The 26,241-nt window shown below is 41.5% G+C and overlaps 1 protein-coding gene across 5 annotated transcripts in view; it reads right to left on the bottom strand.

The window, feature by feature from the left end:
• The window catches only part of LOC137384237 (myosin-16), a 246,035-nt gene that overhangs the window by 141,082 nt on the left and 78,712 nt on the right, over positions 1 to 26,241 (bottom strand). For all 5 annotated transcript variants that reach the window (XM_068057952.1, XM_068057953.1, XM_068057955.1 and 2 more), the window contains 2 exons: positions 12,184 to 12,329; positions 7,681 to 7,771 (listed from right to left, as the gene is read on the bottom strand). In XM_068057952.1, coding sequence (XP_067914053.1) covers positions 7,681 to 7,771; positions 12,184 to 12,329 — 237 coding nt within the window. The remainder of the gene's footprint in view (positions 1 to 7,680; positions 7,772 to 12,183; positions 12,330 to 26,241) is intronic.

Raw genomic sequence — 26,241 nt, 5'->3', positions numbered from 1 at the left:
AGAGTTTGCTGGTGCAAATTGGCAGTCATGTTTCCTTCATTTCAACAGTGACTACACTTCAAAAGTACTTATTTGGTTGTAAAGTGATCTGGGATGTCCTGAGGTCATGAAAGGCACTACAGAAATGCAAATCTTTCTTCCTTTTTTGAGTTCATCATCATTATCTTGTTTAGAAAAGTTCCATGGGATCTTTTACATCCAGTTGAGAGGGCAGTTTGGGCCTCAGTTTAACATTTCATCCAAAAGACAGCATATCCAACAGTGCAGCACTCCCTCAGTACTGCACTGGAGTGTCAGCCTGGATTGTGTGCTGAAGATGAGAACCCTCAACCTTCTGACTCAAAGGTGAGAGTGCTACCATTGAAGCATGGCTGACAGCTAAGCACCTCTTTGCCCTACACATCCTACAGGCTCTCTCGAATAAGATATGGTCAACAGTTTTGTGCTGTATGGTCTACAACAATTTGGCTTGGCCTATCTTTGAGCTGCTTTCTCCCTCTACTTAAAGCCAATAATTTTCTATTCAGACACTAAAGTCTTTGGTCAATAACCTTCAGAAGTCCTGTTATTGTAAACAAATATAAAGTAACATCAGCTATCTCTCTATCTCACAATCCAACGAGAATTAATCTACATTTTTATTTATACCTTTAATAATTGTTTCCCACACAAAATGCTTGAAATAGCTGAAGATGTCTATATGTGTAGGCCATGCTGGATGCTAACACTAGATGGTAAAAATGGGGGGGGGGGAAATGTTCCCTTTATCAGTTTTGACATCCCTACTTTGTCAAAGACAACAGGTCTCCAAAATGTAACTTCTTATGGAATGAAGAAGACAGCATATAGATTGCATTTCATGAACTAATATGCAATTTTAATCAAAAAATGAGTTAGCGTCATTCTATAGAGATGGAAATGTGCATTTAAATGAATTGGCGAGTGAGATTACTATAATTCACTATGCAAACGGAGCTTAACTCAATTCTCAACTGGATATCTTAGGCAGGCAGAAAGAGGATTTTGAAGAGGCTATATATATTCAATGTCTATAGACATGGTACTAACAGATCATTTGTTACATGGGAAATTTAGGTTGCATTCCTCGCGTCGTGCTAAGGTAAATACTAAGATTAACCCTGCAAGAAAGCAGGAGTTGAATTTAAAAAAGGTTAAAAATGAGATCATTCATTATAAATGCGATTTCTGACATAAAGAGGGCGATTTTTGTTTGCCGACACCACACATTCCCCCATCCCCCGTCACACCTACTGCCTTCACGCTGGAGAATGGGGTGGTAGACAATTTGTTTTTAGTCTTGCTTCTGCCTAGCTACCCAAAGCCTGCGTGTCTTGATTTTCAATTTGACATCAAAATGGGTGGCCAACGACACATTAGAATATTCAAGTTGAGGTCCTAGACTGGTTGTAGGACTCCAATGCAATTGTCAGCTATCAATGGATGGGGCATGTGCCACACACGCTCTGCCCATTGGTACTGGATGTGGAGTGGCCCAGTCAGCAGTCCTTAAATGGACCACTGGTGACTGCTCCCAAATTCCCTTCCTAAATAAAATTGTGGCAATAATTATTGTTGGGGCGGAGGAGCATGAATCTTTCCAACCAATGCAGGACGCTCAGTGGGCCCTCCAAGTAATTGCCTCCAGCCCCCCATCCGCCAAAAAACGCTCACCTGCAGCTTGGCTCCATGGGTGAGTGACCAACCAAATTCCCTAACCCCTCCCCTGATTGGTGGGCTAACTGCCAATCCCCATCAAATGAGACCCGAACCTAAAATGATTCAGATCTCTCACGAAAGTCATTAGGTGGGCTGTGTCATTGTTCACTCCCCACACCCACCCAACATCCGCTTGACATGAAAATTGATCCCAATTACTTTACTCTGGTAACTGACAGTATTGTGTCAAAAAGAAGCACAGAATGGAGACAGTACAACATTTTCTCTTCTGGTTTTATCCACCTTTGACATATCCTGCACTTTAATTTATCACTAAGATAAAACTACACACAGTTAAGCAGCTTTCTGTAGGATTATACAGAGACTAAGAGGTGAACTAGATTGAAACCACACAATTAGGATCTGAAAAAAAATCGAACGTACAAATAGTATTTCCAGTAAATTTGCAATTAGCACAACTGTGGAAACCACTAGTCTGACTAAGACAGAACTATTTATTTGACTGCTATTGGTGAATCACCACTGTCTTAAAGTAGAGGCCAGAAAGAGTGATTTCAGGAACTCTGACATTAAAAGAAAAAGGAACAGAGCAAATATTTCTAAGCTCTGTTCAACATCACTGCCTCCTCCGAGAAACTGTTTATAGCCCACTTGCTTCCAAATGTAAATATGTTAAAAGACAAAAATCTGTATTGAAACAAATAGTTATTTTAGCAATAAAGACTATCAATAAAGTGGTCATTTCATGTGATTGTTACAACAGTACGTACTCGGCATGCTGCTTTATGAGAAAATATATCATCACAAAATAAAAGACGGTGTTTATACAAACATTTCAAATGCAGAAGCAACCTTTTTTATCAAAGTGCTTCAGAATATTAGTCACCCATGTAAAAAAACAAAGGAGCAGAAATTATTTTCTTTAAATGCACCTGAATAGCAAGGTCACTGTTCATGGATGCACAATAATTTTACAATCCATTTGTGCGGAAATGGGTGTCAGATATGAGCGTTCCGTAAACCAGCCTTTGGGTCATCCCACCAAACATAATATTCTGGTCTGCACAAGGATGACTGTGATAGCATATTGAAGATAGAAGCAATGGCACCACAGACGTTCATAAAGTGATGAAGTTTGAGAAGTTTTGATCGACTTGGGGGTCGATAACTAAAGGACAGATTTAAGAAAATTGGTAAACGAATCAGAGGGGTAGATGAGACTTTTTATGCAGAGAGTTTTATGATCTGGAAGGGTTACGGAAGCTGATACAAGAGTAACTTTCAAAAGGGAATTAGACGCATAATTGAAAAGGAAACATTTGCATGAATATGGGGAAAGAGGAAGGGAGTGGGATTAATTGGATAACTCTTTCACATTGGGCCAAATGACCTCCTTCTGTGTTGTATGATCCTACGATCAGGTATAAACCAATGCTGCAAATCAATATTCAGATATACAATTGTAAAAGGGTCAATTTTGCAGTCGTAAGGAATGAGCTTAAACAAATCAACTGGGGATAGTGCTCGCGAAAACTTCAGTTGAGGACTAATGGAATACCTATGTGGACAGAGTGCTCCGCATGCAGGATAATACAAAGCAAACACTAGTAAAGAGCAGATCAGAGAAATTTAAATGGCCTAATATGACAATATGAAGAGAAATGTGTAAGAAAAACAAACTCTGCAGCCTGGACAAAGAAGGATGAGGGTGCCAGAAAAAAATAGAGAATCCTCCAAAATAATTGTAGCCATGGGATTTAGATGGCTACTGCAGTTCAGTTTCTGGTCAATGGTAACCCCCAGGATGTTGATAGTGGGGGATTCAGCGCCAAAATGCCATATTTGTGCGAAAACAACAGCAAAGGAAAAAATAGGGTCAAATGGAATTCTACTTAACATGTTGAGCTTTGTTTTAAACAGAAATTGGTAATTTACATTAAACTGAATTTATCATACATCTGAGGATAGGCCCAGAAGAAAGTAAGCTTCATTGATCTAGGACAGAGAGTGATTCGGAAGAGGATGTGTTCTAACACACAGACATCAGGAAGGGTGTCAAGCAACAGCTCCCAGTTTCTGATCTTAATAGCAAGAGAAAGGGCTTCACTGTAAGGCTGCTGCTTTTGCCTCACTGTTCCTCCTGGAGAGGGAATGTGAATGACGTTTTAAGGCTACCTTTATCTGGACATTCCTCCGACTGCAGGCATTCCATTCCCAAGCTGGAAAAGCTCTGAATATCCCAAGATGTTGTAAATGCCAGAAATGCACTGTTATTGGATATCTATGCTGGGAATTTACTGGGTCGGCGGAGGGGGTATTGTGCTGATCAACTGCTCTAACTTTGAGAGAAGACAGGTGGAACCCCCCGTTTATACATCTGTCTGGGGATCCTGCTGATGTTCAGCTGAAGTTACAGTGGCTCCTCAGAAGAACCCCGAAGGAAAGTCCCAGTGCCACTAACATAAGTTGTGAAGCAGCCTTTCAAGTTGAATTTTATCAAAGGCTTTGTGAAGTCTTAAGCATACTATATCAGTGTTCAATTGAGATGTCACTGTCACAAAAAAGTCAAAGGTGTTGGTCAGACAAGACCTGCACCTTCTGAAACTCTGTTGACTTCCACTTATTCTTCATATAGGCACTCCCAATGATCAATTCTGATGTGTGACCGATGAGTCTCTGGAAGTTTTGTTTTACCACCTTTTTTGAGAATGGATACCAGGTGGACTTGTTTTCAATGCCATGGGACCTGGCCTGTGTTCATTAACGCCCTCGTGATAACTTGTGGAACTTTGTAGAGTGCCTGGAGCCATTTAGCACCCTTGGGTCTATAGCATCTGTCGCTCAGGATTAATTGGTTTTGATCCCTTTAAGCCCAACTACATTGCCCAAGCAAGTGATATCGAAATTATGAAGTATGCAGTTGTGAGATTACCTATAAGTTGCTACTAATTGTCATGAGTTTCTTTGTTATCTTAAGCAACACAATGAGGTTCGTGGATTCCACTTCCTTGATGATCTCTAGAAGGTTTATTAACAGCTAAACTAGTACAATACAGAGCAAACTATATACAGAACCTTTGTCCAGTGTGTTGTTGTGTCATGTGATTATGGCTTCTAGTCACATGACTACATCCTGGTACTTAGCTCATTAGCATTCTGAGTTCTTAAAGGGACATCACTCTTGTGGGAGAATCTAGAACTGGGGTCACTGTTTAAAAATAAGGGATGAGAAGAAATTTTTTCTCTCAGAGGGTCATGAGTCTTTGGAATTCTCTTCCTCAAAAGATGGTGGAAGCAGAGTCTTTGAATATTTTTAAGGCAGAGGTAGATAGATTCTTGATAAGCAACGGGGAAGGTTATCGGGGGTAGGTGGAAATGTGGAGTAATCAGTTCAGCCATGAACTTATTGAATGGCGGAGCAGGCTTGAAGGGCCAAGTGACCTACTCCTGCTCCTAATTCGTATGTTCGTAAAGCGATCATACAACACTAATGGCTTCTCTAATGTATGTTTCAAATAAGTAATCACGTTGTATGTTAACTATATTTAGTTGATTCTCAATTTCAGAGTAGTTTTCCTGCTTAAGAAATTTCAGTTCTCCTTGGATAACCCACTGGTGGTTCCAATACTGGAAGTTGTTGTGTTTGGCTTCGACAACTATATGCATTTCCAGATTCCTCTTTGACTGCCCTTATTTCCTTTATTTTGGAGGGTTCTCTATTTTTTTCTGGCACCCCTCATTCTTCTTTGTACAGGCTGTAGAGTTTGTTTTTCTTACATATTTCTCTTCATATTGTCTTATTAGGCCATTTAAATTTCTCTGATCTGCTCTTTACTAGTGTTTGCTTTGTATTATCCTGCATGCGGAGCGTTCTGTCCATATAGGTATTCCATTAGTCCTCAACTGATGTTCAGGTCACAGGATAAGATTCCTATGGCGAGTAACTCACTTCCTGCTCCCCAAAGCCTGTCCACCATCTACAAGGCACAAGTCAGCAGTGTGATGGAATACTCTCCACTTGCCTGGATGGGTGCAGCTCCAACAACACTCAAGAAGCTCGACATCATTCAGGACAAAGCAGCCCGTTTAATTAGCACTTCATCTACAAACATTCACTCCCTCCACCACCAACACACAGTGGCAGCAGTGTGTACTAACTACAAGATGCACTGCAGCAACGCACCAAGGCTCCTTCGACAGACCTTCCAAATCCACAACGTCTACCACCTCAAAGGACGAGGGCAGCAGATGCATGGGAACTCCACCACCTGCAAGCTCCCCTCCAAGCCACACACCATCCTGACTTGGAACTGTATTGCCGTTCCTTCACTGTCGCTGGGTCAAAATCTCGGAATTCCTTTCCTAATAACATTGTTGTTGTACCTATCCCACATGGACTGTAGCGGTTCAAGAAGGCAGCTTACCACCACCTTCTCAAGGGCAATTAGGGATGGGCAATAAATGCTGGTCTAGCCAGAGATGCCCACATCCCATGAACGAATAAAAGAATCATTGAGATCACAAGATTTATCCCAAGTGCAAAGGGATGAGTTCTGTGGACATAATGGAGAAATTTAACTTCTATATTTTAAAAGACAGTAGGTTAAGGAGAAGCTCACACACACACATAACTGTACAGATAAGGTCAATGAGAAGATTATTTCAAAACAAAACAAGAAAGTTGGTGCGTAGAAGTAAATTTTAAGTCATAAGAAATAATTTTAGAACAGATCTTAGGAAGAACTTCAGCCCAATTTCCCAGGTAGGTTACTGTAAGAAAATACCTTACGGACATTCAAAATGAGGCTGGACTCTATAAAGGGAGAGCCAGGATACTGGAGGGGATCATTTTCAATGTTTCTGATGTTCTTCTTAAAATATAAATTTTCCCTTAATCCTTAGAAATTATTAACTTTATACAATATGTAGTTATGCCTGTTTTTTTTAAAATAATTTTACAAGCACTGCAGAATCACAATGAAGTGTAAGATGATATTCAATGAACTCTTTGACCGTGCTGTTACTATAGGTTTACAAGTAAGTAATTTGTCAGTTGGAAGGAAATTCCAGTCCTGTTTATCTGTGATTATATTCTAGCCAAGTGGAACATTGTTGGGTGATTTCACCACACCCACAACTCAAGGTGCATTTGATAACAATGGAGCACTTCATTTCTGAGAGTTTACAGGAACACTGGATGGCAAAATGTCATCCCATTTATCCATTATTCTGCTTGCCTGATACATTAGAACAGTGACCACTTTAATGCAACTAGTTCTGCATGTTTGCACAAGCCAGTGAATATAACATAAAGAGCACACTATTCTCCTACAATAGGGTGTTGTAAAACCGGATATCACTACACTTACCATGTGAAAGACAAGCATTTCAGTCCTCTCAGTATTTACTATTGGACCCCGGATGCAGAATGCACTTAAAATGAGCTGAGCCGACATAGCGCAAAACTAAGCCCTGGCGTACCTGATATTTGAGTGGCCGAAACAATAATCTGTAAACGAACCACTGGAGGCTACTCAAAAGAAAAAGCCCAGCAAATTTTCAGTCATTATTTTTGTAGACCCAGGAGAAGCTCCTTCTGTGCCCACAAAAAAATTCCAGCCCACTGATGGCGCATTTGACGCAACCCACAGGATTACTTCCCCGTGTTCCCCACCACCAGATCCGACTTGCAGCTGGCTCAGTACAGGGGCTGGCTGGTATCCCATTCTCGCCAATCAGCAAGCTACAGTGCAACATCCATTTGGTGCTTGATGGCACCATTTAATTGGAGCCCAAAGGCAAATATGGTTCAAGTTTCAGAGTGGCGCACAGAGCCAACGCTGCACCAACTTGGTGACTGTTTTGAGCAGAAGTCAGATTTCTTGGTCTTAGTGATTCACTGCCAGTTACCACTCTCCAGTCTAGATGGTTTTCTACATGGGTAAAGAAAACATTATGCAGTATCCAGTTAGCTCACTTTACCTGATATTCCTTGATCTTCCTCTGAAGAGTAGCAGTTAGCGATTGTTCATCTTCCAGTTTCGTGCTCACTGTGTTTATCTCCAGCTCCTTCCTTCAAACAGAACAAAATACATTATACATGGAAGGCAAAGTCCCTAAACCTTTTCACAAGAAAAAACATCTGGCAATCATATCTTCATTCACATATGAAACTGAGAGTTCAGTCCTTAAAGATGAAGATGCATTTACCAGAGCTAAACATTCAATGGGAGAGACCACTGACAGCTCAATAAGTATAATGCATAGTCCAGTGAAGTAACAAGTGAACAGCTTTCTAACTTGCCACTGCGTCTGACATTTGATACACTGAATCTTATGAAATTAGGCAATTTTGGAGATTATATAGTTGCTTGGAATGAGTGAAATTGTACAAATGGCTTCTATCAATTACAGAAGTCAAAAGGAAAGAACATTTCAGACCCATTAGCTTCCATCTAGATCTAAGAACATAAGAAATAGGAGCAGGAGTAGACCATATGGCCCGTTGAGCCTATTCTGTCATTAATATGATCATAGCTGATCTTCAGCTTCAACTGCACTTTCCCAACCACTCCCCCATATCCCTTGATTCCCTGAAAGACCAAAAATCTGTCCCCCTCAGTTTTAAATATATCCAACAATGGAGCATTCCCAACCCTCTGGGATAGAGAATTCCAAAGATTCACAACCCTTTGAGTGAAGACATTTCTCCTCATCTCAGTCCTAAATGATCGGTCCTTTATCCTGCGACTCTACCCCATGTTCTCGATTCCTCAGCCACAGGAAACAACCACTCAGTGTCTACCCTGTCAAGTCTCTCTCAGAATCTTGTATGTTTCAATGAGATCACCACACATTCTTCTAAACACCAGAGAATATAGACCCAACTTACACAACCTCCAATCATAGGACAACCCTCTCACTCCAGGGACCAATCGAGTGAACCTTTGCTGTACCGCCTCCAATGCAAGTATGTCCTTCCTTAAATATGGAGACCAAAACTGCACATAGTACTCCAGGTGTGGTCTCACAAAAGCTCTTTACAACTGTAGTAAGACCCCTTTTTTCTTGTACTCCAACCCCCTTTGCAATAAAGACCAACATGCTATTTGCCTTCCTAATTGCTTGCTGTACCTACATGCCAGCTTTACCTGCATACTATCATGCAATCTGTAAGTACTGCAATATGGAACATTCCATTGACAACTGACTCGCAATTAGGAGATTATTCTTTCTATATAATAGAATATTTTGACTATAATATAGAATTTTTGCAAAAAATCACTTTAGGTCCAATGTGTGCTACATAAATATTGCACATGCAATCACACATTTTACGACCAATTTTGTTTCATTATTAGAAACTGTCAGCATTAGCTGACTGATGACAGACCATGGAGTTCCATTGTTTGGGATGGCCAGTTCAGTCACACCAAAATTTTGAACCTAACCCCAATGTTATAACTTTATTACTATAATATTTGAAGTCCTAACAATATTTTCTATGAACATGATGACAATGTGTTATTTCTCCTCACTCTCCTTGACTTCTCTGCAGCCTTTGACCCAGTCAACAACACTCTCCTTCTCCAATGCCCCTCCTCTCGTGTCTAGTTTGGTGAGATGCCCTCAGCTGGTTCCACTCTTACCAGAGTATCTTTATGAATGGTTTCTCTTCTCAACCCTGTGCCATCACCTCAGAAGTCCGAAGAAGGATCCATATTTGGTCCTTTCCTCTACCACATTTACACGTTGCCCCCTAATGACATAATCCATTAACATGAGGTTATCATTCCACATACAGACTAATGACACTCAGCCTCTCCACTAACTTTCTTGACTCCTTGTCAGGCTACTTGCCCAACATTCAACCTTGGATGGTCAACTGGAGACAAATTTCTTCATTACACACTGGGAAGGCATTGCCTCAGCTCTCATCACAGACACTGTGCCCTTGTCCCTGACTTCATCCTCCTCACCAGCCACTGGTCTTGTGCTGAACCAACCTGTTTTCAGTCTTCAAGTCCCACTCAACCTCAAGGTGAGCTTCTGAACCCTCATACTCTCCATCACAAAGACCACCAACTTTCATCTCCATTACATGGTGTGCCTCTGGAACTACCTCAACCCCATCTGCCATTAAAAGCCTCATTCATACCTTTCCAACTTCAGACTGACTTTCTCCAATGCTGTCCTAGCCAGCTTGTCATCCTCCATAAACTTCAGCTAATCCAATGCTGCCCAAATCCCCAATCCCTGCTCACCCATCACCCCTGTCCTTAAAGAAATACACTGGCTCACAGTCACCTAACACATCAAGTTTAAAATTCTCAACCTTGCATTTTAAATATCTCCATTGCCTCACCCTTCCTTTCTCCTCTAGCCCTACAACCCCTTTCCTGAACTCTGTTCCTCTTGCTTAAATGTATTCTGCCCCCCCCCCCTTCCTCTGGTCCTCAGCCTCTGTCCTATCATTGGCGGCTGTGCTTTCAGTCACCTAGGCAACACACTCTAGAATTGCCTCCAAAAACCCCTCAACATAATATCTCTCCTGCCTCCTTCAAATCTATCTCTTTGACCAAGTTTTTTCTCAGTCTAACAGTTCCTCCTTTGCTTAGCATTCTTTTGTATTCCCAAACCACACCATAATGTTAAATCTTTAAAAATTTTAATACCCTCCCCCACTGTTCTAACTTTTACATATTTTTATTTAATTCTTATGGTTAAATATATTACTTATCTGCTTTTCTGCTCCCAGATCCCACTGTCTGTATTGGAAGTGGGACCTACACCACACAAAACTGCTCTGGTGGGCTAAATGTTGTCTGTAATGGTTCGCTTTCCTGTAAATCAAGGCTCAACACCCAGCAGACTGAGCTGCTCCTGAGTTGAGTTCCTACACATGACCTGGGCAATTGTCAGAATTGTTCTGCCAGCCCAACTAAAAACTTGAGGAATGCCTTACTGTTGGTCTGAGCATCGCTACTGTGGACCAAAAGAGACAACTCCAAAGCACAGCTCTAAGGGTTATCATCCTCTACACTTCCTCCTAAGAAGCTGTTTTTCATGTCCACAGAAATGTGGCCTACTGAGGACTGCCTCTCTTCCTTATGTTGGAATAGTCCAAATAGTGCTTTCCCAAGACTGATCAGTCCAGGGCACAGGGGGAAAAAACTTGTGTCCCATCATCTGTTGCACTACACATTGACACTACAAAATGCTGGCCCACTCTAACTAAAACTCCTTTGCCACAAGTAAGCTCTGTTGTTTCATTATTCCTGAAAGCATTCCACTTGCACGGTTTTCTGGAACATTGGTATTCCATTTACTCATTATATATACTGAGGTGTTAAGATGTCCCATTGCATTCACAAGTTTAAGGTTCTTACCTGCCTTCCATGAGTTTAAGAATACAACAAGAGGCGGATTCTCTGAGGGATTGAATGCACTGAAAGACTCAGGGCTTTAGTGTGGTGCTTGCACTAACTCGCCTTAACTCTTCCTACATTCTCTTTTGCTCATATCTTGACTTTTTATCAATTACGCAACAAGTTTCTTCAGGAACAAAATGCAATACTGTAAAACCCATGTATAAGACCACCCAGAAGGCAGTGCTTACAGTCAGTTACAGGCAATTACTCAGCTCCAAAAAGAAAATCACAGCAAAAGAGGCACTCAACATTTATGACCAAAAACGCCCAGGGGACTGAAATGAACAGCAACCTTTGATGTGACTTTATTTGCACAAAACATAAATAAGAGATATTTCATATGGAGAGGAATTTCTGGAAATTGAAAATATAATTAGAAAAAAATTAAATGCAATTCTATCCATTTACCAGGTAGCTTCTCAGTGAGAACGTTTTTGGGTTTACTTTAATCAGATTGATAGGGATTGTTTTATTCGATGATTAAGGATAGGTGAGCAGCCATAAGCAATTTGAAAGAGAACACTGCAATCTCAACCGTGGGGTGCATTTTATAAATTTGCACATCAGATGGTGACTCACCACCTTAAGTATCCATTCCCTTCACCACCAGCACAGTGTGGCTGCTGTGGGTACTATTTACAGGGTGCACTGCAGTAACGTACCAAGGCTCCTTCAACAGCACCTCCTGAACCCTACAATTCACTCTTTTTAAACTGAGAAACTTGGGTGACAGATCAACTTTTAGCGGAGAACTTCACTAAGGTTGAAAAGAGTAGGAAAGAAGTAGTAGGAAGTAGTTGTAGCAAGATTGGGGTTTAAAACCCTGAAGATTATAGGAAGGAGGGATGGCAGAGGGAGGCACGGTGTTTCACAGGTTTGAGCTGTACGACTGGTCTAGTGGATGGCAAAATGAAACAATGTAGCAGCAGCGTTTGACAAATGCACAATCCAATTTGGCCCAGTTCATGAACCAATCTAATTAACAGCACACACACATTAATTTAATAGCTATTTAAATTCATCATTCAGAAATTTTTTTAAAAAAAGAACACACTTCTTAATGACTTCTTCCAGGTCAACCTTCAGTTTCTCCATTTCATTCAGGCTATCAATGGTCATCTTGAGATCTCCTTCAAGCTTCCGCCTTCCTCTTTCTAGGTTTGCCCGTAGTTGTTTCTCTTGTTCAAAGTTGTACTCAAACTGTTCAGGAAATGCAAGATGAAAAATCTGTTTTATTTTCAATCATGTATGTCAACACATATTCATAGATAACTGAAGTACACAATTCATACATATGGAACCATTTGAGAATGCATGGCTTTTTGGTGGGGAAAGAGGTCGTTTTACACTCAACAAGGAAGGAAATGTCAGTGCTATGGGGTAGGACATCTTATCGTTTTTGTCAGCGCCAAGCACTCCCAATGTCATGTGCAGCAAAGCTAGATACAGAGGAATTCTCCCTGTACACCATCTCAACCATGTAGCTTACCCATAAGATCAGAAGAGTATGTCCTGCTGCAGCAATGTACATTTTCCCCACTTCCTACACCAGCCTTTCTTGAGGCCACTCTGCAAAATTGCCATTCTAGTGCCAAATTGTGTGGAATTATTGGCGGGTTTGTTCTGTAGGCAGATGGCCACGAGGAATCTGGTTGAGACATTTCACATTCAGTTTGAGGGGGAGAAGAGTGGATCTAAGACTAGTGCTTTAAACTTAAATAAGGGTTATTATGAGGGTTTGAAGACAGAGATGGTTAAAGTAAACTGGGAAATAAAGGTAAGGGACAGGTCAGTAGAGATGCAGTGGCAGACATTTAAGGAGATATTTCATAACATTCGTGCCACACAAGTGCTGGGCAATGACCATCTCCAACAAGAGAGAATCTGACCATTTCCCCTTGACATTCAATGGGATTACGAATGCTGAATCCCCACTATCAACATCCTCGGGGTTACCACTGACCAGAAACTGAACTGGAGTAGCCATCTGAATACCGTGGCTACAAGAGCAGGTCAGAGGTTAGGAATCCTGTGGCGAGTAACTCACCTCCTGACTCCCCAAAGCTTGTCCACCATCTACAAGGCACAAGTCAGGAGTGTGATAGAATACCCTCCACTTGCCTGGATGGGTGCAGCTCTAAAAACACTCAAGAAGCTCAATACCATCCAGGACAAAGCAGCCTGCTTGACTGGCACCCCATCCACAACATTCACTCCCTCCACCACCGACGCATAGTGGCAGCAGTGTGTACCATCTACATGATGCACTGCAGCAACGCACCAAGGCTCCTTAGACAGTATCTTCCAAACCCACGACCTCTACCACCTAGAAGGGCAAGGGCAGCAGATGCATGGGAACACCACCAACTCCAAGTTTCCCTCCAAGCCGCACTCCATCCCGACTTGGAACCATATCGCTGTTCCTTCACTTTTGCTGGGTCAAAATCTTGGAACTCCCTTCCTAACAGCACTGTGGGTATACCTACCCCACATGGATGGCAGCATTTCAAGAAGGCAGCTCACAACCACTTTCTCAAGGGCAATTAGGGATGGGCAGTAAATGCTGGTCCAGCCAGCGATGCCCTCATCCCACGAATGAATAAAAAAAACACTCAACAAAGATACATTCCAGTGAGAAAGAAAGACTCTAGGGGAAAGACGCACCATCCGTGGCTAACTAAGGAAATTAAAGAAAAAGCGTACAATTCAGTAAACAGTGGTGGCAGGTCAGATGATTGGACAGAATATAAAAAACGGCAAAGAATGACTAAAAGAATAATGAGAGAGAAATTAGAGTCAGAGAGAAAGCTAGCTAGAAATATAAAAACAGATAGTAAGAGTTTCTACAGGTATTTAAAACGGAAAAGAGTAAGTAAAGTAAGTGTTGGTCCTCTAGATTGTGAGTCTGGGAAGTTAATAATGGAAAATAAGGAAATGGAGGAGGAATTGAACAGATTTTTTACATCTGTCTTCACTGTAGAGGATACAAATAACATCCCAGAAATAACTGTGAATCAAGAGTTGAAAGGGAGGGAGGAACTTAAAACAATTAACCATCACTAGGGAAAGGGTACTGAGAAAATTATTAGAACTAAAAGCTGACAAGCCTCCAGGTCCTGATGGACTTCATAATAGGGTGTTAAAAGAAGTGGCTGCTGAGATAGTGGATGCACTGTTTTTAGTTTTCCAAAATTCCCTAGATTCCAGAAAGGTCCCATCAGATTGGAAAGTAGCGCATATAACTCCGCTATTCAAGAAAGAAGAAAGATAGAAAGCAGGAAACTACAGGCCAGTTAGCTTAACATCGCTCATAGGGAAAATGCTGGAATCTATTATTAAGGAGGTTATGGCAGGTCATTTAGAAAATCTGAATGCAATCAGGCAGAGTCAACATGTGAAAGGGAAATCGTTTTTGACTAGTTTATTAGAGTTCTTTGAAGAAGTAACATGCAACATGGATAAAGAGGAACCTGTGGATGTGGTGTACTTGGATTTCCAGAAGGCATTTGACAAAGTGCCACATCAAAGGTTACAAAACAAAATAAGAGTCCATGGTATGGGAGTAACATATTAGGATGGATAGAGGATTGGTTAGCTAACAGGAAGCAGCGAGTAGGCATAAATGGGTCGTTTTTGGGTTGGAAAGCTGTAACTAGTGGAGTGCCACAGGGATCAGTGCCAGTGCCTCAAATATTTACAATCTACATCAATGACTTGGATGAAGGAACAGAATGTATGGTTGCTAAATTTGCTGATGACACAAAGATAGGTAGGAGAGTAAGTTGTGAAGAGGACATAATGAGTCTGCAAAGGGATAGGTTAAGTGAGTGGGCAAAGATTTGGCATATGGAGTATAATGTGGGAAAGTGCGAATTTGTCCACTTTGGCTGGAAGAATAGAAAAGCAACATATTATTTAAATGGAGAGATATTGCAGAACTCTGAGATGCAGCGGGATCTGGGTATCCTAGTACATGAAACACAAAAAATTTGTATGCAGGTACAGCAAGTGATTAAGAAGGCAAATATAATGCTGTTGTTTATTGCAAGGGGAATGGAATATAAAAATAGAGATGTTTTGTTACAGTTGGACAGGGCATTGGTGAGACCACATCAAGAGTATTGTGTACAGTTTTGGTCTCCTTACTTAAGAAAAGATATAACTGCTTTGGAAGCAGTTCAGAGAAGGTTCACTCAAGTGATTCCTGGGATGAGGGGGTTATCAGATGAGAAAAGATTGGACAGGTTGGGTCTGTACTCATTGGTGTTTAGAAGGATGAGAGGTGATCTTATTGAAACACATAAGATCTTGAGGAGACTTGACAGGCTGGATTTTGAACGGATGTTTCCCCTTCTGGGAGAGATGAAAACTTGGGGGCACAGTTTAAAAAAAGGGGTCTCCCATTTAAGACAGAGATGAGGAGAAATATTTTCTCTCAGAGAGTCACGAATCTGTGAAACTCTTCCCCGGAGAGCGGTGGAGGCAGGGTCACTGCATGTTTTTAATGCAGAGATAGACAGATTCTTGAGAAACAAGGGGGTCAAAGGGTATTGAGGACAGGCAGGAAAGTGGAGTTGAGTCCACAAACAGATCAGCCATGATCTTAAACAATGGTAGGGCATTCTTGAGGGGCTGAACAGCCTGCTCATGCTCCTAATACATATGTTCATATGTACATGGTCAAACTCATCTGAAGTAGAACCTTTACAACTACCAGACAGGAAAGTGTTTAATTCCACAAGTCTGGGCTCCAAATGATTTGAATTCCAGAGAAGAAAGGACAGTGTACAAACACACTGCACCAGCTAGTCAACTAAGGAGACCTCTTTAAAAGCATTGCTAGAAAATAACTGGGTTGCCACAACGGATGTTTCTCTTCCCTTATACCTTTCTACAATCTTTTCTTGGTTCATGCTTGGGTATGGTTTCGCAGATGGTTAACAGTCATCAGGGTGGCTATTGTTCATGTGTCTGCTCAAATAATGAAATACTATTCCTCCATGGGGGCTTGGGACAGGTAGAGGGCCAGAGTCCAGACTAGTTTGTCCTCAGTTAATGTCTGTTGTCACAGACTTGTATTATTTTTTCGCCTCAGATTAAAACATGTGCATTTAAGACTCTGTTAAAAACAATGTAGTTTTAAGACAGGGAGAGAAGTTTTGGATTTCTGGGGGCAGAGTATGCCACAGCTGCATTTTGTTACCTAGGTGACAGCAAGAGAGAGAGGTCACTTGGTATAATGTTTCAATTTGACTGTGTGTAAAACTGGCAAAAACTGGAAAACCAGACTCAACAGCGAAGTGTAATGAAGAGAAAAGAGCTGTCCATTCTCTGTCAGCAGAACTTCTACAAGGAGCTATAAGCCAAATTAATTGCCCAAAGAGGAAATAACCCTTATAAGAGACCATTTGGTATTGCTGAAGGAACTGTTGATACCTACTGCAGCCAAAGAGTTTGAATGCCTATCAAAAACAGATTGCTTCATCAAATCCAAGTGAAAAATTCGAGTAGCATTTGATTATTTTCACATTAGAGTACCTCATCCATCAGGAACGTAACTCACAAAGACTTACTTATTTATTTATTCTTAAGAAACAGCTAATTTTTAAAAACACCAATTTTAAAGAAAACGGTTAACCGTGATTTTTGAGTGTGTGTGTGTGAATGAGGAAGTTAGGTTAAAATAAGAAGCTATAAGGTCTTTAGACATAGGTTTATCTTAATGGTGTTTAAGATTTAGTTTTAATGAATAGTTAATTTGTTATTTTTATTATTTTTTTTATTTAGAGATACAGCACTGAAACAGGCCCTTCGGCCCACCGAGTCTGTGCCGACCATCAACCACCCATTTATACTAATCCTACACTAATCCCATATTCCTACCACATCCCCACCTGTCCCTCTATTCCCCTACCACCTACCTATAATAGGGGCAATTTATAATGGCCAATTTACCTATCAACCTGCAAGTCTTTGGTGGTGGGAGGAAACCGGAGTACCCGGTGAAAACCCACGCAGACACAGGGAGAACTTGCAAACTCCACACAGGCAGTACCCAGAATTGAACCCGGGTCACTGGAGCTGTGAGGCTGCGGTGCTAACCACTGCGCCACAGTGCCGCCCATTGTCTAAAGATACCTGGTTTGGTCTGTTTTATTTTGGGGGTTACTAGAGTGTTTAATTTGGCTGTTTTCCGGTTGGGTGGAAAAAAAATTGAATAATATGCTGCGACCTGTGGAGCGACGGGACTGAATTGACAGTGTGTTGCTCCTGCCGTGGTCGTAACACTATACAGCAATGGTTATTAAAGAACAAGCAGGATTATTAAATCTTACAACAGATCAACAATGGATCTTCCTGGTGTGTGTGTAGCTCAGTGGGCAGTGAATTTACCCATTGGGTCATCAGGGAAGTTTCTATTTTATTTATCAAGTAATATTTTGTAACTGTATAATGGTAATCCCACAGCATAATGAAACTGAACCTTTTGAACTGCAATACTAAATATCATTTGCAGTAAGGGCCTTATGTGGAACAGTTTTAGTGCTGTCTATGAACAGGTTTAAGTGGACACAAGTCTGCTCCAAATGATGTGACACCGTAACAGAAGCAAACAGAGCCTGTCATCTCACACAGACCAAAGCTTGACTTAATTATTCACCGCTAGAATTAAAATGGATTTTTATCAATTTTATTAATTAATCCCAGAGGAAGTTCAAAGATTCATTTCAAAGACCTTTTCCAAATTTGTGCTTATGATGTGGAGTCTCACCCATCAGCAGTACACACTGAGAGATCACAAATGCATTCCCCGCAATTTCCTGATATGTGCCATCAGGGGATCGAGGCTATGCACCAGGAACGTGCAGTGGGGAAAGAGTTCCCTTAAATCCTTCATTGATTGCACTTACTTAACCCAGCTTTCAGTCACAAGTGACCTTTGTCCAAAGTAATTGAGGAAAACGTCTTATATTTTTCTTTTGAACAATGTCATCGGACAGTTTAAATCTGCCTTGCTTTTAGTATAAATGTGAAGAGCTAAACATGTGGACATGATTTTTCAGCAACTGTTTCCTTTATGAAGCAGTGATTAATACTGCTGCCTATAACAGTCAATACCATGACTGATTTGGTCTTTGCACTTAAAACACTAAGGTCAGCTTGTCTGACAGAAACACAAGAATGTGCTGGGCACGGCTGGGTGCTGTCTGCCAACACTTAGCCTGACATAAATTATATAATCAAGAATGGCATCGCTACCCAGTTAATAACACCATACTGTTACTAGATTAGGCACAGAAACAGATATGGACAATATCCTCCTCACACCTTTGAATGCTTTTTCTACATTTCTGAACGAAAATTACATCAAGGCAACAAGGGCTGATTCTCTAAGGAAGGGTAATCACAGGGAGTGCTAGTTGTGAAATCGCAGGCCTACAGCCTCCGATTTACTGTTTATTCACTCTAATGGACAGCAAATCAGGAACTGCAGGCTGTTCTTCACTGCGAGTGTCTAATCAAGGAATCACGCACAAGAACTTACCATACCTATTAGAATTTGTGATATTTTATAGAAAAGTCTGTTTGTTTCAAGTTAAAGCTATCTTTCCCATAAAAAGTACAAATCCAACCCAATGAATCAGCCTACTCCCAATTATCAGCAAAGTGATTGAAGGAGTCGTCAACAATGATATCAAGCCACACTTAATAATATGCTACTCACAGATGCTCAGTTTAGGTTCCACCAGGAACACTTGGCTCCAGACCTCATGACAGCCTTAGTATAATTGCGGACACAAGAGCTGAATTTCAGAGGTGAGGTGAGATGAATTCAAGGCAGCATTTCACCGAATGTGGGCACCAAAGAACACTCGGAAAACTGAAGTCGGTAGGGATCATAGGGAAAACTCTCCAGCAGTCAGACTCAAGCCTAGCACAAAGGAAGCTAACTGTCATTGTTGCTGGCTGATCATCTCAGCCCCACAACATTGCTGCAGGAGTTCCACATAGTAGCGTCATAGGCCTGACTTGATCAATGACCTTTGCTCCATCGCAAGATCAGAAGTGGTTTTTGCTGATGATTGTGCAGTGTTCAGTTCTGTTAGCAATTCCTCAGATGATGAAGCAGTCCACGCCCACATGCAGATCCAGACTTGGGCTGATAAGTGGCAAGTAGCTTCCTGCCACACAAGTGCCAGGCAATGACTCTCGCCAACAAGAGAGAATCTAACCAGCTACTCTTGACATTCAGTACCATTGCCATTGCTTAGTCCACCAACATCAAGATCCTGGGGGTTGCCAGTGCCCAGAAACTAAATTAGAGTAGCTATATAAATGCTGTAGCTACTAGAGTAGGTCAGAGGCTGGGTATTCTGTATTGAGTGGCTCCTCTCCTGACTCCTCAAGCCTCACCCACAAAACCCAAGTCGGAGGTGTTTTGGAATACTCCCCACTTAACCTGGATGGGTTCAGCTGCAACAATACTCAAGAAGCTTGACACCAGCCAGGACAAAGCAGTCTGTTTGATCAGCATTCCATCTGTTAGCTTAAACATCCAGTCCCTCCACCATTAGTGTACTGTGGTTGCAGTGTGTACAATCTATAGGATGCACTGCAGCAAGGTATCAATGTTTCCTCAGCTGCATCTCTCAAACCCATGATCTCTACCACCTAAAAGGACAAGAGAAGGAGGTGCTTGGGAACATGATCACTTCCAAGATTCCCTCCAAGTCACACATCACCCTGACTCGAACATATATCATGTTTCTTCAGTGTTGCTGGTTCAAATTTCTGAAACACCCTACCGACCTGCATAGTGGCAGCACCATCATTACACAAACACAAGAAGCAGATCCATCATTACCTTCTCAAGCGCAACTAGGGATGGGCAATAAAAGCCTGCCTTGCCAATAATGCACATGTCCTGAAGAATGATGAAAAAAATGTCCAAAACTACTGTGATACTCGAACTCAATGACATGCGTAGCTATGTTAATGGACCTGTAAACCTGTCTATTGGCACAAGGATATGATATTAATTTATCTATTATTTTTATGGAGGCACTCACCTGTGAGTTAAAACTGGTTAATATCTATATTAAACTAGTGGACAAAGTCATATCATAAGAACATATAAAGAGTTTGGCTACTAATCTCACACTGGTCAGAAAATTTTCTTCCTAATTTTTTTTGGCCATTACTTTAACTAGACAGATATTTATAGGCTGCTGCCCTGCGATTTCTTGACAAGCACTCTCTATGTGCTGTCCTTTTTGCCCTGTTCGGGGAATCAGCCTGTCATTGTTGCCTTAATGCAGTTTTAAAGGTTATAATGCTCCTTTTTCAATACTGTCGAAACCACGCAGTCATTCGCATTCTTAATTCTATCAATAGTCAACAGTGACTCCATGGACATTCTAAACAGGGCAATGCATTTTCTCTTTTGTTCTTATATATATAAATATTCCTTTTTACCTTGTTTAGTTGTAATTATTGTAATGGTCAGAAGATGTAAAGAAGATCAAAGACATGAAAAGAACACTTGACCCATCAAAGCTCACCCCTTCCAGCACCATAACTCTCCAAATGTAGAATGTAGCCTCATTTCGAATGTCCCTAAGGCATTTGCCCTCTATCCCTCAGTTGGCAGACTGTTCCCAACAACTGAGTCCTCTTCTTAAATCTGCTTTCAAACCATGTGTCACTAATTTACATTTTTGCTCTCTGGTACTGAGCTTAAGTCCCATGCTTGAAGCATTCTGGTTTGCCTGATTTATATATGATTTAAGATTTTCTACAATCCCAATGACCCTCTCTTGACGTTCCCCCTTTTTAGCTTAACCCTTTCATACATAAAATCCACCTTGTTTCTTCAGTTCCCTCACCAAAGCTAACACGACAGAACTCGATTTTCTGTGTTCCAGTTATCCACGTTGTTGCTTAGCAACAAGAATTGCTGGGACAGTAGGGTGTCCGGAGGGAGTAGAGCAACCTCTTAGATATGGCTTTCCTTACACACTAGGCTCGATTTACTAATGAGCATCATTTCAATGATTATTCTTATTTATTTCAGTTAGTGCACAGAGTTTTTCCAATCTTTTATTGCTATTATCAGGTTGACAGAAGATTTGAGAGGGATCAGATGTAAGCTGACTCCTACGGACAATGGAAGTTGGCAGATAACCAAGAATCGAGGTCAAAGGGCAGTGGCAACAGCTGGGAGAAATCACTAGAGGTAAAGTAGGGAAGAGCAACAGGATTAGTGAGAGGTGAACACGCATCAGCTATTCAGGGATGTAGAGAAGGCTTTTAGAAACAAGCTTTCCTTCCAATCCGCTTTGTTGCAAACTTTTTGTGAGTTTGTGAATCACTCAATAAAAGATTTAAAAAGAGACTGATGTAAGCTTTTACTTTATGAAGGTATCAGGGCAAGTAAATACACTGATAAGTGTCAATTAGGTTATACTTTGTTCAAACTTAAAGACAGGTTTATGCCAACAGAGTGGTTTAAAGTTACTAATTCCTTCTTCCCTCATGTCTCCTGCAGTATCTGTACAGGGTCACCTCTGTTAAGCAGTAAGCACCAACATACCTTTTGCTCATGGTGCAATTCAAATCATAAGTCCATGGGTGCAGTTAAGCTATAATTTCAGTATCAGGTGTCAGTGGCGTAGGCGGTATTTTAGTCAGGGTATTTGATATGCGCTTGCCAGACCAAACAAAACTACTTCATAACGTCTATTTTTCAAATGGGAATTTCATAATAAGGTTCAAATGGGAACATTATTACTTCCATTAATCTAACAAAGCAAATAAAGCGAATGAAAAGAAAAAGCAACTTTGTCGGACAAAACCTCGAAAACACAAAATCCAAGCGCTGGTCTATTAATAACTTCGCTACTATTTGCTGCAATATCCCACTGAATATTTAGAAGCACCAGTCCAGTTATCCAGTTTCCACTGGTTGAACTGCAGAACTGACTAGCTCTGGAAGAACATCCTTTACTTGTTCTACCAAGTGACCTAAGGCACATCCTTTCAGAAGCCAGTGTAGTCTGATTGAAAAAAACAATCGCACAACATCCATGGGGTGCTTGAACATCCCACCGTTCCCCTCTGCCTTTGCCACAATCGGGTATCAATCTGACACTCCAGCTCACTAAAGACAAGTACTCTGTGACACTGCAACAGTGTTACTCCAGTCTGCTGCAAAGCCATATGTGAGCTAGTGGTCTGCTCAACCTGCTGGTTAATTTTATAACTTTGCAGGGAGTCTTTCTACAGTTATGTGGGAGTGGATGTTCCTGCCCGCGCTCTCCTATCATTAGGCATTGGCCATCCAGGTGTGGAACTCTGCTCATGATTCAAAGCTTGCATGTGCTAATCTAACTGAGATCAAGCTGCAGTATGGTCTTAGATCATGTAGTATAAAACGTGGTGTTCAATTTGCACCTTCTTCCATCATTAAAAAACATTGAGTTAAGCAGAATAGTGACACAGATTTATGTAGCAGAAGTGCCACCTTAGGATTTTATGGCACCATCGCCCCACCCCCCACCCCACCCCCACATCGCTCCTTTCAACGATTCTGCAAGGTATTCAGCAAAGCATTGAATCATAAGTACAGGTTCAATTCCTGGTTTGTGCTACATTAACTGAACTAAGCCGTAGGGGGTGCTAAAATCGACCTCAGTACCATGGGTTCAGGCGAGTGAAAAGCAACAGCCCCCCTCTTGAAGTGCTCATGTTTGAGCATTGGGTGAGAATAAAATTGGGCTCACCCATAAAGCCCCCTGTGGTTGACTATCCTGCCAATACTAACAATCAAGAATTATGCATAAAGAAAGGCCAGTTGGGTGAGACATTGAAAAGCAATTGGCACCCATGGAACCACACCCCAGCTAGGGAGACATCAGAAGGGTGGACTCAAAATTGGAAAGAGAAAAGGAAGCCATGTGGGTGTAGCGTACACACTGTGTGGTCAACAGATTAGATTAAATGGGTGATAAATAGTGGCTAAGTTCACAAGACTCCATTCCCAGCGGCAAAGCCTCATCAAACAGGAGCGTGGGATAGAGATGTAACACTATAGACCTGGCATTCCAAACTTGACTCACTGCTACTGAAGCTCGAGTCAGCAACAAAGTCACATAGGATTGCCCCATCGTGAAAATACTTAGCTCGTGTGTACAGAATGATTGAATTAAAACAGTTATAAGCAGTGGTTAAGGCCATATCTGGCTCTCACAGGCCCCTTGCTCCCTGCTAATTCCTGATGCAAAGGTAAACCCAGACAGTATTCACACAGTGTCTAAGATCAAACTCAAATACTGTTCATGCTGCTGAAAGCCAAGGATCTACGCTTCAATTCCCTAATTAGATTGCTGGTAAAGGAGTAACCAAGCATTCTCTTAAGACCCACAACATTGTTCTGATGTTTAATCAGCTAACCCTGCAGCTTTATCTTGCATTCAGATCAAACTGTTGATTTGAAATTACTTTTACTTCCAAGAAATTAAAGGGCAATATCTGAACACGATTCCACATTCAGTTATTGTGTCATTTAAAGGGATATTTACAGTCTATAGGAATGCAGCTAACTGCAGACATGACATGTCCCTCTGTTGGTTCATATTTTAATAAAAGCAAGCCCAGGTTCCAGTAACAAATCTCATCAGCATCTATGAAAATCTGGGTTTATGATTCTACTATCAGGATGAAGTTCACTAAGACCGCCTATTTCCAACTCCACAACATTGCCCTGCCTCAGCTCATCTGCTGCTAAAAGCCTCATCCATGCCTTTGTTACCTCTAGACTTTACTATTCCAACACACTCTTAGCTGGTCTCCCACATCCTATCCTTTGTAAACTTGAGGTCATCCAAAACTCTGCTGCCCACGTCCTTACTTGTGCCAAGTCCTGTTCACATATCACCCCTGTGCTCGCTGACCTACACTGCCTCCCAGTCAAGCAATGCCTTGATTTTAAAATTCTCATCCTTATTTTCAAGTCCTACCACAGTCTCACTCCTCCCTATCTCTGTAATCTACTTCATCCTTACAATTCTCCGAGATATCTGCACTCATCTAATTCTGACCTCTTGAGTATCCCCAATTGCTCCACCACTGGTGACCATGCCTTCAGCTCCACCCTAAACTTCTACACCTCTCTTTCTTTCTTGAAGACGCTCCTTAAAACCTACCTTTTTGACTAAGCTTTTGGTCATCTGCCCTAATGTGGCTTTATGTGGCTCGGTGTCTAATTTAGCTTTATACCGCTCCTGTATAGCGCCTTGGGACATTTTATTATGTTAAAGGTGTTTGTCGTGCCCAGTACAGACATGTCCTATTCCTAACTTTAAACATGGACTATATTCAGCATAGCATCTTCTGGAACTGAATTTTCCTTTTGCTTTAAATGAAGCACAATGGACATTAAAAGTGGACATGAGCTACTAAGCTGACCTTGGCCTGGATATTCAAGAACTGCCTCACTGTTTCAAAGGGCAAAACAATACCTTCCAGACTAAGAGATGTCATCAACGCCCATCCTTAAACCATCAGGAGACATTCCTGAATTGAAAGTGTTTCTCTTGAAACAAAGAAGGTGATTGTCTTAACCCTCCTCTGGAAGAATGTCTGAGAACCAGAATGGGGCTGATCAACTTAGACCCCCACCATATTTGGAAAAGGAACCGTGAGAAGTTACATGATGGGGCAGCCATGTTGGTCTCCTTTTAAAAATCTTTAAAATACAGACTGGAGAAACAGCAAAAAGCAGACCAGACAGTACCATCATGATTTAAAAGAACTGGAGGCTGTAACATCTGAAAGTCTCCAAACCTGTTCCTTTTCAAGTTCACCAGTACAGAAAACCAACCTCCTAGTAATGAGACTACAAGCAACTAACTTCATGACCTGCTGAAAATCCACCTCTTCCAGAGAATCCGGCCACGACTTCGATATGACACTCCAGCTATCGAATCCACCCAATTATACTTCAGGAGTGAAAACACCTTCTTCACTGGACCTGCAATGCATTCCTTTTCCCCTAAGTTGAGCCAAATCACGTGACTTATGAACTATTCCTTTGCTTGTAATTTGTAACAGTGCACTATCCTTCCAACGACTTTCTTTCTTGAGTGTGTATGTGCATGTGTGAGAGAGGGTGGTGAGTGAGTGATGTAGCGTTAGACTTTCGGGTTGAATGTATTAAGAAAAATAATCCTCTTTATTAAATGCACGAAAAGTGTGCTGCTGGTTATTCAAATTGGCCACACACTCAGGAGTTAAGAAACACATATTTTCCTGGTCAAAAACACACCGATTACGGACAGTAAAGGGAAAAGAACTGGGGTTTCACTTCTCTCATAATTCTGTCCGTAATAGTGCTACATAAGTATAAATTGTGGTTATGAAAATGCAGGGAGCCAATCTCATGTGTTTGCTCCATGTGAGTCTCCATATAAAAGTCTGTCTAGTTCACCCACATGGAATAGGTGTCCATTTAAATGTGCAGCCTAGTACACTACATAATCCAGATCTCAATACAACTAATCAGCTGAATGGATGGTCTCAGTCCCAGTGACAGGAAGTCTATGACCTCCTCACATTGGAGCAGGTGATGGGGGTTCTGATGTCAGGTCAGAAACGTGAGAGGAACCCCCACCTCAGCCATTTTGGGGAACCGCGGCTGCATTTTAGTGTCCTGGTCAATATTTATCCCTCAATCAATATCACAAAAAAATAATCTGTTCATTATCACATTGCAGCTTGTGCGGGTTTGCTGTGCGCACACTGGCTGCTGCGTTTCCTGCATTACACCAGTGACTACACTTCAAAATGTGCTTCATTGGCTGTAAAGCACTAGGAGACATCTCGTGGACATGAAAGGCGCTTTATAAATGCAAGTCTTTCTTTATTTTAACGGCAGTCAGGTAGTTTACTGTCCGGTGCCGGGGACCTATTCCCCTTATGGACAGGGATCCCGCCTCCAAGAGCTGTCAGCCAATCAGAGGGCTGGCAGCTCAGTAGTCCCAGCAGCGCCACTGGGAGCATTGGCCAGTGCTGGTATTGCAGGAGCAGCACTGGAGACCCAGAGAGCAGGGGC

The sequence above is a fragment of the Heterodontus francisci genome, chromosome 26 (genome assembly GCF_036365525.1).
Source record: "Heterodontus francisci isolate sHetFra1 chromosome 26, sHetFra1.hap1, whole genome shotgun sequence".
Lineage (NCBI taxonomy): Eukaryota > Metazoa > Chordata > Chondrichthyes > Heterodontiformes > Heterodontidae > Heterodontus > Heterodontus francisci.
This window is presented reverse-complemented; position numbering and strand designations above follow the sequence as displayed.